Below are 15307 nucleotides of genomic sequence, written 5' to 3'. Positions count from 1 at the left end.
ACACTGATTGACTTGCATGGTAACACAGAACATCTTTGTATCACTCCCAAGATATTGCCCAGAGTTTTTGCATCATAATGCAGAATGGGATGGGTGTAGCTTCCTTCAGAAAAGGCTGTTAGGTTCCGTCTGGGTGAATGTGGCTGGAGATTGAAAGGGAGTTGATGAAATCTGACAGAAGTGTGTCTCTCCAGGCTGATGGTGGGTGGGAGGGGAATGCTTTGTGCTTTGTGTGTTAAATCACTGCCAGGCAGAGTCCTAACATTTTTGTGCTCTCTAATCAGCAGGAGGGGTAAATAACCTTTGTGGTAGCACAACACAGGACACAGTGACAGTATTGGATAAATATAAGAATGACACTCCTGTTTCACATTAGAAGTTGGATATGTTTTAAAATCAAAACTGAGAGGACTAAGATAAGGGAGAGAATTTCTGTGTACATGGGTACATATCTGGGTGTATGCCTAAGTGTTTGTTTCTCTGCTTGTGTATATTTATCTGTGAGTGTGTCACATGAGTGCTTACCAGCTTATATATATATATCCACATTTGTGTATTATGTGTACATCTGTGCACATACATCAGTGCATGCATATTTCTTGCCTTCATGCACAAACATGTGTGAATGTATGTGCATATGTTCATGTTTGTAGATAACTGTATAAGGGTGTGTGGGCATTAATGTGCACATGTGTGCATGTCTTTCTATGTATGTGCATGTAGGCTGGATTTGTCCATGTACAGCACAGTCAGAAGTAGCTTTCCTAGAGGATTTGACATTGAGTCAGTCTTGGTGGGTAAGAATGGTCTGGCAAGGGCAATAGGAAACATTTCCTACAATGCAGACAACTAGACAAAATGCAGCTATGATTTTGTTTTTTGGGAGAAGAGCTAACATCATGCTTCCAGTCATGAAAGAAAAGCATATGGACATATGTGATTCTAGCATAAGCAAAGCCATGGATCTCACGCTTCAGCATCATCTGACTTGCACTTACCTAGAGCACCTGCCAAGTAGGTAAAGGAATTATATGTGTTCTAAGCATCATGTCTGCAGTGAGATAGTAAATGGGAAAAGCAGAACATATGTGAAGCCAGGATTTATCTAGGATCAATCTAATGGGAGCCTATCCCAGACTTCCTGCAGTATCTTTAACTATACATCAAGCAAGGTAGAGAGTTAGCAAGTATTTAAAGGAAAAAGATCTACATGGAAGAATACGAAGAGAATTTGTCAGTTACGAGACTCATAAGTGCCACTCACATTTTCCAGGCAACTACCCCATGTCAGCCACTGTGTGAACAAACCCTTTTCTTGTAATTTCCTTTATCAGCTTCCATAGGATAGCAGGAGACAGGGTTTCCATCAGACCTCGAGTAGCCCACATGAGCCCACAGAAGTCTTTACTTTCTGACTTACTAGAGCTGAAGCAGCTGGCCCACAGTCACCCTTAACAACTGAACAGCAAGAGCTACAGTCAACTCTAACAACAAAACACTTCTTTCCTTTAAATAAACATGCTAAAAGGTGAAATCCCTTACTCACTTTAAAAAAATAAAAAAGTCTTTCCCTCATTTCATTCAAGAACCTTTGTCCCCTTGTTATGTGGCATTGTTTGTTTGTTTGTTTGTTTTGGACTAGATGGCCACTTTAACTAGGCCATCACTGGTACAAGTGTTAAAGATTGAGAAAACCTATATTGACTGCCAAGAATTCATTTCAGTTTTGTCCCATGAATTCTTCAAGTATCTGCCAGGTAATGTCATTCCTTCTTCAACGGGGACAGAATCAAGGAACATTTTCATTTCTATTCTACAAGCTCTAGCTGGAGAGAAGCATTTGAAGCTGCTCCAGGCACCTGAAGACTCCAGTCAAGCTCTTTCATCCCTCATCTCAGCCAACACCTGCGAACAAGCAAAATTGACTGTTTCTTCGCAAAACAGTCAATGACAGATGAAATAGGGATTTGAGTAGACTCCCAAAACAAACTAGAAGCCAATTTAATACAATCCTCTCAAAACAAGCTGTTATTCATTGGATTCTACATAAAATGCAGTCATGTCAAGATGTATTAAGAATGTAAGGAAAAAAAGAACTGGAAAGGAAGCAGGTTGTTTCTTGTATTAACCAATAAATCAGACTGTGACACTGCCATTATTATTGAGTGCTTATTACCTGCTTGGCACTCTTCAGTATCCTTCCCATGGCAATAGCATTTGAGCTTAACAACACTCTTATATCATAGCAAATCCAATCTTCACAGGAGTAATGAGAGAACTAATATATACTCATCATGGAAAACATGGACTAAGAAAGACAACAACAATGATGGATGCTAAAGAAGTTTGACACACCAAATCTCTGCTTCAGAAGATTTCTATTAACCAGAATTTAATGAGTTCATATGCCGTGATAGGCATTTTGTGTCTTATCTAGTCAGTCCTACCTAAAAATGGTATTTGTTTTTAAAGATTCGCCATTAATGGCAATAATGTGCCTTGCAAACCATAAGATAAATGGAAAGATCGTATGATGAGTATAGTAACTACTGACATCATCAGTCTCTCTCTCTCTCTTCCCTCTCTCCCACTTTTCTCTCCCCTCTCCCCATCTCTCTCTGCCTCTCTCCTCTCTCTTCTCTCTCTCTCACCTTTCCTCTTCTCTGTCTCTTTTTCTCTCTCTCCCCCCATCTCTCTCCTCACACACACACACACACACACACACAGAGGGGAGATTAAAATTATTTATAAATACATAGATACTGATTTTAGTTTAGGAAAATGACTGATAATTGTATAAACAGTACAATCAAAGAACCTAAAGTTTTCTCATGGAAAAGAACACAAGGAGGTGCACTGATAATTGATATTGAGGCTGTGGAAGACAATTTCTGCAGATGTCTGAAGCAGTCACATGTGTGCAACTTTTATGGATTTATCTGCAGCTTGGTTCATCTAGGTGGGCCTAACATGCCCCCCAAGTGTTTCCTGTGACACAAACTCTTATGTGCAAAATGATGTAATGCTTCTAATGTGTCAAAGTGCTTCTAATGTCCCCTTCACTCTGTGATAAATTTGCATTTTCTTTTCTCCTCTTCTTTAAATGTTTTGACCATTATAGTACCTGGAATTTTCTTTCATTTTATTAAAATCATACATTTATATAGAATATTTTGCTCAAATTTGCATAATGTGTAATGCCCATTTTCTTCCCTCCAATTCCTCCCTTTTTCCCATAAACAATACTTCTTTCCTATTTTGTGAGTTACTTTTTAAGCTCCTGGAGCCGACGTAGGATTGATATAGCTATACAGTCATCTTCTGGAGCATGGGCAGGCTCTCAATGGCTGCATCCCTGACAAAAACTGTCTCTTTCTCAGCAGTCATCTATTGACAATCAGATACAGTAAAATTCCATAACCATCTCCCTCATCCATACTGGCATTTCTTTTGACTTGTGCTGGTCATATGCATGAAATCACAATGCCTAGGCACTCACATATTCAACTGCCTTGAATTTCAAGCATTGGGGCACACTGATGGCACCATTATAAATAAACAGGCGAGTACAACCAGAACAGTATATGAGCAAAGGCAATTCACTTGACTATGAAGATGGGGAAAGTTGTATGTAGAAGGGACAACATTGAACATCAGGTCAGAAGTAAGCAAGGCCTCACGTACAGGGCAGAAAGGCAGAGGCTATTTCAAGAGGAAGCGGTAAGCAGATACCAACACAAAGTGGGAAAAAGGTTATAATAAAGCTCTACATTATCTTGTCATGGAATGTTTATTTATTTAAACAGGCTATGATTAATTGACAAATAAAATTACACATGTTTGTTATCTACAGCATGTTTTGACAGGTCTGCATTTTAGAATGGCTAAATCATGCTAATTAAATTATATTACCTCACACATATCTTTTTTGTGGTAAAAAAAAAAAACCTGAGGATTTTCAATCAACAATTTGTAAGTACAGAATACATGGTTATTAACTACAGTCAACTCATCATAAAGAAAATCTGATTTCTTTGTTTCTGCTATTATAATTCAGCTCCGGATGGCAGAGCATGTGTCTGTCATGCTTGAAACCCAGCACCTGGGCCAGAGCAGTCACACAGCAGTTCCTCAGTGAAATGGTATTCTTGACATGGTATTGCAAAATATCCTTCACTTACAGTGTGTGTATATGTATATATATATATATATACATATACATATATACACATACATATACATATATACATACACACACACACACACACACACACATATATATATATACAACTGTGAATTTCTGGCATACAGTTTTCATGTGTCTCCTATGTCAGTAGCTTGACACCAATAAATTGCTTCAAACCCTTTTTCTAATAAAGTACTATTAATGAAGACTTACATGTATAAATATATTGCTGTTTATTTTGCAATTGTCAATGAAGACAATAGCAGGGATAATGATACCATTTTGATAAATCACCAAATCTGAATTTTGTGTTTTCTCAATGGCTCTGATCTTTCTTCCTCGGCTATGCCCTGTATTTCCTCAACTTTCTTTATATTTTGGAAGCATATTAAGACTGTCATAATTCCCAGAGCTGCAAGTCTACTAGCCTTGCAGCTATTCACAGCTTGCTTCAAAACATCCCAAGCTTGTCTTCAGATAAACTTTGACAAAGCAGCTGGCAACTTTATCATGTTGTCGAGCTGTTTCTTCCAAATTGCAGCATTCCCTGCTGGCAGTGGGAAGGAAGCTGTAGCACTCAAGAAGCTAAAGGTTCTGAAGACGCCCAGGAGACTTGGATAGTTAGGAGATCCATAAAGAGCCATTCCCAAGATTACATAAGGAGCAAACAATTGTTGGGGAAAGAGATGTTCCCTTAGGTGGAGCTGCAAAGAGTACAGGAAGCTGGACAGGATATGTAAGCCATCACTCATGCTAGAATGGGCTTTTCAACAATGTTCCTACAGGTACTCCAAGAAATTGCCTGACTTACAAAGGTAGACTTGGGTGGAATCTTTTATTTGAACTGTCCTTAGTGTCCTATTGAATAAATGTTAGGTCACATTCCTCCCCAGGGTCCTCAAAAGTTCATGAGTATAGGGAGTATTTTGTGTATAAAAACAGCATATCAATTCTATGACAATCTTTCCCTTGCTGGAGAAACACAAAGCATTGATTAAAATGGCATTTCCATGTGATCAGTGGGAGATACTGAGCTTCTATTAAAGACAGACTGAACACTGAAAGCTTTCTAAATTCTTAACATTTCAAAGACAAGAAGTCAACTAATAGTGCTATGCTAATTTCTGGAGTAGTGAAGACATTTCATGACATGCCTCCACATTTTTCTGTAGCTATTAGAACTAGGAAAGAAGAAATATGAAGTATATCCAGATGAACTTTGCCTGGCATTGAGCTATCTCTAAACCTGTGCATTATAATCACACATGCTCCCAGCTATATTTCTGTCTGCTTAGGCAGGAATACCATGGATTCTTAAAGATACAATATCCTAAATGGCACACATACATCCATAAGTATAAAGTATATGAAAGTGTCTACAAAAAAACCCCACATTATTCCAAAACCCCTTCCATGAGAAGCTAACGTGGCAGATGGTATGTCTAGAAGCAGAGACTCTACTGGCTCATTGATTCCTGGGGTCCTGAGAGATCTTCTTTCCTCATTTACTAGTTTGATCCCCACCTTATGAGGTAGGAGCTGCTATTATCTTTATTTTAGAGTTGAAAAACTGAAAGATGGAGAGAACCCATATAACAACAGTTGCCAAAGTAGGATTTTCAAAATGTATTTAGATTGATGCTACATATATTAAGGTGCATATTCTAAGGCTATCTGTGTTCTTCCCAAATGGTGAACACAATTTGGATAATGTGAAGGGCAATCTTTTCTTTACTAGGCAGAAGATCAGATAGCTAAGGCTGGATTAAACTGAAGGGAGGACCATTCCTGGCAAGGAACTTCAGCTATGTGTACATGGGTACTCACTCCCTAATGAATGGGACTAACCGTAGTTTCTAACTTATTACTTTGGCTAAGTTAATTAGGTAGTTATAAGAAACTGGTATAAACTATCCAAAAGTAAAAAGAGTAGTGCATTATATGATAAGCATCATGTGAACTAAAGACCAACATGAAGTTAAAAGTGTTGCAAATTATGTTGCTAAAAGCAAACACTATATAACATCAAGATGAAATGCTAGCAAATCCTTATGCTAGGGTGTCCACAACTTGGTTTGTTTATTGAAATTTCATGGGATTGATCTTTTTAGATCTGCATATGTGGAACAGGAATAGCCTGAACATTCTCATAGATATGACTCCTTACTGTTTATGTAACATTTTTTCAGGACTAGAGATGGAACCCAGAACCTTGAGCGAGATGCAAATGTCTCATGATTTTTTTTAATCAAAAATATCCAAATGTTGGTTAGATCTAAAGGAAATATATATGGAATGACTGTGAACCATGACATATAATAGGGAAAAGAGGTGTCAAGCAAATGACTCTATCTGCTATATATTTATGTAGTATCTTATACTTTCCTATTAGGTAGAGAATGATGCCTCTAGACAGGGTCCAACATCATGGAACGTATAATAAGAGATGGAGACAGATTAAATTCAAAGAAGTAAGAATATAATTTTAAGCAGAGACTGATTCTATCCAGGAAACTGTCTTTGGAGAAGTAAAACTGCAATAGGTGAGAACATTCTGGGAAGAACATCTGAAGAGGCAAAGGAGAAACAGCCTAGGTAGAAGCAAACAAATTTAAATGCAAAGAACTTGTACAAAAATTCCATAGTTGAATGAACATGGTCTATGTGATATCTGAAAGACATTCCACAAGGGTGAATATTTAGGAAATTCAAACTCGTGCAAGAGTTGAGCAAGAGAATGAAATTCATCTGAAAAAAAAATGTCAAAGACAGCTCATATAGAACCATGTAGATGCCCAATGAAATCTAACATGAAAGTAGGGGTTGTGGACAATCATGATCCAATTCATTGCCAAGGATCTAGGGGTTGAACTGATGCAAAAGACAAAGCTCACTAGTTTCCTCATCTAATCTAGCCGTTAGAACCCATGTATAAGTCAAATATATCCATTTCTAAAGAGCTCTAGGTGACAGGAAGGTATATCATAGTCATAGAAGTTCTGGACCACAGAAAGTTGGTCGTGGCTCTACTCTTCCAGACTACGTGACTTCATATACCCTTTGACACTTACCCTTTCACTAAGACAATGACTCCAAACATTAGACAGTAAACCAATGCCTTATCTAGTTGACTGCCCCAGAATGCACAAATCTATGATAATGGGGTGTAGGTACCACCCAAAGTATAAATAGCACGAGGGCAGAATAAGGTATTAGAATCCAATTATCAGTTTATCAACATGAGAAGAGTAGAAAAGCCATAGCTAGATGCTGCTGTCTTGACTTTTATGTTTTATAAACATATGTAAGTCAAAAAGTCTTACTTTTTAGGGAAATTGAATCACTACTCTGTCGGTTTGGCAAAGGTACGCTGTGTTACAAAAGCAATACAAAAGCATGATTTAAAGACAGAAATAATTTTAAAATAAAGGTCTCAGAATCTGTGCATATCAATCATACATTAAACTTTTCGTTTTGAGGTTTAAAATAACAGGCAACTTTTACACAAGATTTCAATAGTCTTGTGTTATCTGTAATTTGTGTTATTCTATCTATCATTGTCACTAAAAGTAATTTAAGTCTGATTAAAAGTCTACACTGAACACTATTCTGTAAGATAAGAGCTCTATGCATAAGGACTTGCCCAAAGTTAACTAACATAAACTTAAGCTCTGAAATAGATACACAGCCAAGTTGTTTCCCTTTTTAGCAGAAAATCCTTGGCATGACTATTTTTCTCCTAGCCATATTATCTGTGACACAGCTTTAAGTATTCACACCCTATCTGTGGTCATTGTATTTGTAATAGTGCCTTGTATGTTGTGTCTCCTAGCTCTACATACAAACCACCACGCTTACAATCTCCATGAACCTAAGTGCATCAGTGGCGCTGGGGATGCTATACATGCCGAAAGTGTACATCATCATTTTCCACCCTGAACTCAATGTCCAGAAACGGAAGCGAAGCTTCAAGGCCGTAGTCACAGCAGCCACCATGTCATCAAGGCTGTCACACAAACCCAGTGACAGGCCCAACGGTGAGGCAAAGACAGAACTTTGTGAAAATGTAGACCCAAACAGTAAGTAACTCTCCTCTTATTTTTCTATCCTGCATCAAAAAAACTGTAGAAAGTGGGATGTGTGTTGCTGTTCTGTGGAGTAAGCTTGCCTTGTAGATGGTTTGTGCTGATGAATGGTAACTTTTACTCTTTTGACTTTGATGAATCTGCTACCATTTTCTTGATAGAAAGTTTTTCAGAGTTCTGCCTCCTCCTTCTCCTGTCTCTTTGTCCTTTGCTCCAGGAATATCCAGTGAGAATAGACATGTCTATCAGGGCTTCATTATCAGGCTTTACCCACTAGGGAAATGATGCCCTCTTAGGAGGACTGCTTCCTGCTGGGAAAACAACTTCCTATTAGAGAAAGACATACCTACTGAAATAGAACATTAGAAGTAACATTAATTTTTTTGGAGAACTTTATATGTATTCCTTCCTTCCACTGAGACGTGAATATTGATAAAATTATTTCCAAAGCAAGCCTTTTAGAAATAGAAGCATAAAGTTTTGGATAAAACTGTTAAACTTTCATTAAGTACATTGGCCTGAAGACTGCCATGCTAAAGCAGCACACACTTGGGTAAAGTATCACCTAAGCCACTGATGAAGAGAGACATTTTGTGAAGGACAAAAACTTGCAGCTATGATTCAGAATTGTTAGACTCAATTCATAGCACCCAGGTAAACTCTAGTGTTGCCTGCAAAAGATGTAAAATCAAATGCACATAGGACATCACATACATAACACTACATTAACTTAGATAGTAGCTGCATAAAATTCTCGATTATTATTTTACTACCAATGTGATAGTGAGTGTAGATTTTTAGATGAGAATTACCAGTACTGGGATTTGCATTTCAGGGATATTTTGGCCAGATCTTTATGTAGTAAAAGATACAGTCATTCATGGTGGTAATTTCTGTTTTTAACATAGAACAGATTTCATATTTTCAACCAAGTCATAGAAAACACAGTTTTTTAAATTATGAACTATTCTCACTATAGACATATTTGCAAACAAACAGAGAAGTACAATAGGCTGAAGGGCTTAGTTTTAATGAATACTATACAAGTATCCATGATCTTGGCACATCCTCATTTATGAATGCGTATAGGAATATTAGGAAAGACTTTCAAAGTAAGTGTGGTTTCCACTTGGAATGTCAACAGAGGAGATTATATGGTGTGATGGGAGGAGGAAAAGGATTGTTTCAAAGAAAAAGAAGTAGAATAAAGTTGGAAGCTCTGCCACATCTCTAGAACAACTGGTTAATGTGAGCTGGAAGAGCACATGAAGCTCTGTGATCATTACAGTGATGGAACAAGTAGGTTTGACATATCTGACTCCAAATCCAAGCCTCTCCACTTAGCACCATGCGACTCTGAGAGCTATGAAGCTTTTCTAAGGCTCAGTATCTCTAGGTATACTTCATAAGTAATACTGCCTATACCATAGATGTGTTATAAAATATTTATCTAGCAAATTGGACATCTGCTAAATGCAAATGACTCCTATTCCTGAAGAGACAAAGAATTCTTCTAAGTCCATTTTGAAGTGGTTGGGTAAACGTAATGGTGCAGCTGAAGGCAGACTAGATGCCAAGAGGTAGATGAAAGTGAACCCCCAAAAGTAACATTTCCATGACCATATTATACCTATAGTTAAAACTGCATTCATATTGTTAACTTTCCTTGTATAGCTCAATCTCGGTAGCTGTTTACAATAGACTTTTGTCAAATTCCAATTTTCTGGAAACTTTATCCATTCTTACTCCAACAACACTTTTAAATCATATATCTGTATCCATATGTATACAAGAATACAATTTTAACAAGATTTTGGTCAAAACAGTAAGCAGAACTCTCTATTTGTATTTTTTTTAGATGAACAAATATGGACTCAAAAATTCAGACAACTAACCCAAAGTGCCTAACAATTAATAAGCTTTTACTGTAGCTAACTTTTAATGTTCATATCAATGAACATTGATGAGTTGAGTTGAGTCTTGAGACCTTGTTGAGTTTTTGAGTAATTTCTAAAATGCAAACACTAACATTAATACTAACACTGCATCACCTACTTTTAAAATAAGTATTACGCAGAAGTTTATATGGAAGATCCTGCAACTCAACAGAGAAGATGCTCTTATTCTCAATTTACTGATGAAGCCTTACTGCAGGGAATTTCTGTGACATGTCAAAGTCATGTACCTACTTAGCATCCAAGGCTGAGTTAAACCAGGTCTAATTTCTAAGTCCATGATTGTTTCACTTTGCTACTGTATATCCTGAAATATGTCTAGCAGGACATTTCCCTAATGCATAAATTACATTTTTGGCTCTGTTACTTGGTAATATTGCTGCTGCTGCTGCTGCTGCTGCTGATGATGATGATGATGATGATGATGATGTGATGATGGTGGTGGTGATGGTGGTGGTGATGTTTTGAGGAGAGCTGCCTTTGCTGAAACATGCTGTACTATGAAATATGTGGTTGCTTATTATATTGCAAGCAGACAGCAATAACCCAATATTTAGAGAAGGCTGCCAGTTAGAGGCCTTGTCATACTAACTCAAAATTCAAATAATCTAGTATCAAATGGAATCATTGTAATAAATCACTGGACATCTGTCTTTTTAAAAAGTTGTTGATGGTATGGTTGTTCTAGTATCTATAAAAAAAACATAACATACACTACAAGGAAAAATAAAGAGAAATGAAAAGAAAAAGAAAAATCAAGAGAATAATAATACAATTAAAGACAGTCTGACTCTCAACCAATCTAAAAGATGTTTGAAATTTTTCTAGAATTCCTACTGCTGTATATCCACTGCCTTTTAACACAACAAAAGATGACTGGAGATTGGTGGAACCATAGGAGAATATTCATGTACCTCCAGACATTGGGGTTTCTGATGACCCAGCTTTTGCAGAGCATTGAGAGAACCCATCCCTCTCAAGCCATCTGACAGCACTGTCAGCAGGCAGCTGTGTGTTCTGAATCTCTGTTGTCTACTACAGTCAGCACAAACACTGGTTTCTCGCAAGTTGGGAAAAGCTGTACAAAAGTACAGCTCTCCAAAGGAGAGAAGAGATCTAGTTTCTATTTGACTTTGTTTTAAGTAAATAACCAGCCACAGCTAGAAGGATTTCACTGGACACCACAGGTGTGGAAATTTGGGCATATTAAAGGCAAATGCTTAATCCTAGTATGCCCAGCCTCAGTCATGAGACCAGTTTCTGATATATTAGCATTGGTACTTATCTGGAACAAACACAGCTTAAAGGAATGAAATAATTTGAGATAAAAAATATATCATTTGAAATGTTCCCCAAACAAACTTCTAATGTAGAAAACGTGCTATCATAGATGGCAACTGCATTTGAACCAGTGGCCTGAAAGTCACAAATATGCATATATATGCATGCATATATATATATATATGTATATATATATATATATATATTTGCATTAAGATTAGTAGTGAAAATTTAATTTAATGAATATAAACAAGAATGATCTGTTGCTATGAAATGTCATAATATGATGTTATGTTGAAAACCAAGAATGGCTCAAATCATCTCCACAATATAAATTTTGGCAATGGAGACACTGAAAATATACATCTCTACAATGGGGAAATTACTTTTTTAAGGTGGTGGAAGATATCTGAGAAGACAGGCCAGTTCCTAGAATGTACTCCAAAGTAATTAATAGACCAGAAATGCTCTTCAATTCATCTTTGCTTGGAACACTTAGTGTGAATCTTTCTCAGTCCATGGTGTTTTCATCTTGAACAGCTCTGCTCCATCTCTGCAGCTTGCCATCTGGTGCATGACCGCTTCCACTCATCTACCTCCACACTGTACACATCAACATGAAAATGAGCTTGCTTCTTGGCTTACAATGTGCAGACATTAAAACGGCCCTCTTCACTTCATTACTGGTTAAGGATTGAAATTTTCCTCTCAAGTTGCTCCTTCAGAAAAAATTCTGATTGCTTGAAATAAAAACATCCTTTTGTTGGTATAAAGGGTCGACCTTGTCAAAAAGTTAATGTTATCTTTACACAGTGCATATATTCCATATCCAATTCTCAGGTCAGTTTTTGCTAATGTCTATGTTTGGATTGAAAACATGATCAGGATACATTAGGATGAAGATCCAAGATTTTTACTTATACATTAAGTAATTTCTGTCACAGGGATTCAGAAAGACCAAAGTCATCTGTATACTGTAGCTATATCCAAGATGCTGTTCCTCAGAATTTCTTCAAATTCTGGTCCTCTCACCTTCCTCCTGAATCTGGCCTCTCTTCCTGTACTTCCAAATGTGAACCTGTGCATATACATGGAAAACTGGAAGATGCCTAATGAACTGGAAGTCACGCTAGGGCTGTGGACTATAACTATTATTATGGTCCTTTTCAGGGTGAAAGGATGATATTAATAGGTGGGCCACATGACTTAATTGCCATGTGTGAATAAAATCTTGTGTATTCCTCATCTGAAATAATCACACTCATCAGGTTCTACGTGAATTATCCTCTTCTCTTATGCTTCCCTTGGGCAATGATTACATTGCGTAATGATGAGAGGTTGTACCCTGGTTCTAAGATAACATCCATTTTCTACGTTGTTGTCCCCTGGGCTGAGAAATAGTGAAAATACTTGCATGATTCCACAGTATATGCTGGAAGTTCAATAGAAGCTAGTCATGGTAGGCATGTGGACAGCATGTTCACCCCACTCAGTAGATAAATGAAAGTTTATTGCTGATAAATGACCCTGAAGGTGCGAAGCTAGATATGTGATATACAACTGATGGGATATCACTCATGAATATAGCCTCTGAGGAAGACAATATTAGAATAACAACAATGTGTAGCTCAGATATAAAATATAAAATACAATAATTTCAAGCTAAATGTATTTTGATGTTGCTTTTCTTTCTTCAAATTTTTATTGCTATTTGGCATTGACTATAAGGAACACAAGAAAAATCATGTGCTAGTCTCAAAGAATGAAATTACATAAAATAAAAGTGTCAATAGAAGGAAGTATTTCATTAACAAAAGAAACTGTAGGCTGCTGGAAAATGGATGGCAGTGACAAATTGTCCACCAGAAATAATGCCTAGAGAGTCTGGAACACATTCCTGTGCTATGCTGATTTGTTAATGTTCCTTGTATTGTTCTGCTTCTTCATCTGTTTGGATCTCTAACATCCTCAACATGGCGCTCTCTGTACTCATCCTTCTGGACTAACCAGGCAAAGCTGGTCATCAAGAATGAACTAGGTTAAGGTAAAAGGAATGGCAACAGAAAGGAGAGAGTAAGATAGATGAGTTATTTGTTGGCTGCTTCCCTCAGCTCCACAAGTATAACCCAGCTACCTTCATTTCTCTCATGGCACCAGAAGTCCCATGTTCAGAGGTACCTGAATTGTGGTGAACTGGACTACACCAGCCTATTGTTTCCACTGAAATAGTGGACATAATGTCTGTGAGTCTCTATTGCAGCCTCTTCTTCAACAACAGCAACCAAAGCTGATGATAATAAAGAGGAATATTGTCTGAACATTTATTTTATATATTCCTATATATTTACTTTTCCTATAGACTGTATACCACCAGTAAGAAAGAGTGTACAAAAGTCCGTAACTTGGTACACTATCCCACCAACAGTATAGCTTTTGACTGCTTTCCAAAAGGTAAGAAAACAATCTCCTTTTCATTTGTTTGTGCTGTTATTGTCTACACTAAGAATAGAAATGTTTTCCTGAACACCATGCATGACAATAGGAAATTCTATGCGTATAAACAATGTTTTGAAAAATGATCTTTTTGATGAGCTCAGTGACAGATGCAGTTACCTGCCTAGTATCTTTGCTGGAGAACATGGTTATGGGTGTGGCCACTGGCCAGTCACTTTAGAGGATGTATGCTGTTTATTCTGAATCAGAGTCTACCTTAAAATAATTGATGTTAAAATTATGTTAAAAGGTGTGGTTTTATATTCTGACAGTGTGGACCATTGACAGGGAAACAGGGGGCATGCTTTACAAGTCAAGGAGAAATCTCTACTTCAGTTACCATTATTTTGTACATCAAATTAAATGTATACATTTGTATAAATGTTCAAAAAAAGGAGTGACTAGTTCTAACATTGTGAGACTAATTGCCTTCTTTCTCTTTCTTTTTCTTTTCTTCTCCTTTCATTCATTCATTCTTTTTTTTTTAACAAATAACTACAGGAAAGTTTTATGGCTGGGATTAATTATTTGTCAGTCATAGTTGTTCGAGAAATCAAACGAACTTTAGTGCTCTCTGAAGCTAGAGAAGGGGTCAAAGAAAGATGACAAAGGTCTAAATAAAGTTCCAAAATTAGCCAGAGGGTTTGCCAATCAATATCATGGTATTGAAAACAATGGATTATGCGACTGTATCAAATGGTCTTATGAATGAACTTTCTCAAAAGCATCAATTGATTGATGATTCATGCTCATATATTACTTTGTTACCCCATTAGTCAACACATGCTTGAAAAGACTATTCTTAGTGGTGCTACTAGCTTTATCGTTTCTGAATATCAGCTAAGCAAATGGAATCACAGTAAAAAAACAACTCTCCTTTCAAGCAGTTTTGCTAAATGGATTCAGGATCTTCTACATGGTAGGAAAAATAGAGTGGAGTCCATGGAGAGGGATGTGAAAAGGTAGGAGAAATGCCTCCACAGCTAAGAATTTGCAGTGCTCTTATACAAGACTTGAGTTCAAATCCCAGCATTTAGATTGATTGGAAGGCTTACAACTACTGCCAACTTCACTCTAAGAATCTGATGCTCTCTTCTGGCATCCATGAATATCAGAACTTGCATGTACATAAATACACACATACACACACACACACACACACACACATACACACGCACACACCACACGAGTTAAATATAAAACAAGTTTTAAAATAGGTAGTGGCATATACCCAGAAGAAGTTCCAACTGGTAATAAGAACACAAGCTCCACTATGTTCATAGCAGCCTTATTTATAATAGCCAGAA

General features: G+C 37.1%; 1 protein-coding gene across 2 annotated transcripts in view; it reads left to right on the top strand.

Annotated features, from left to right (window-relative positions):
- The window catches only part of Grm7 (glutamate metabotropic receptor 7), an 891604-nt gene that overhangs the window by 819175 nt on the left and 57122 nt on the right, over positions 1-15307 (top strand). The window contains exons 9-10 of one of the 2 annotated variants that reach the window (XM_021164768.3): positions 8019-8265; positions 13867-13958. In XM_021164768.3, the coding sequence (XP_021020427.1) occupies positions 8019-8265; positions 13867-13937 (318 nt within the window). In that variant the 3' untranslated portion in view covers positions 13938-13958. The remainder of the gene's footprint in view (positions 1-8018; positions 8266-13866; positions 13959-15307) is intronic. The other variant, XM_021164769.3, reaches the window with a different exon arrangement.

This window comes from Mus caroli, unplaced genomic scaffold (genome assembly GCF_978045245.1).
Source record: "Mus caroli unplaced genomic scaffold, Mus_caroli_1 scaffold_7, whole genome shotgun sequence".
NCBI classification, from domain to species: domain Eukaryota; kingdom Metazoa; phylum Chordata; class Mammalia; order Rodentia; family Muridae; genus Mus; species Mus caroli.
Note: the sequence above shows the minus strand (reverse complement) of the source record. Positions and strands in the feature narration are given on the sequence as shown.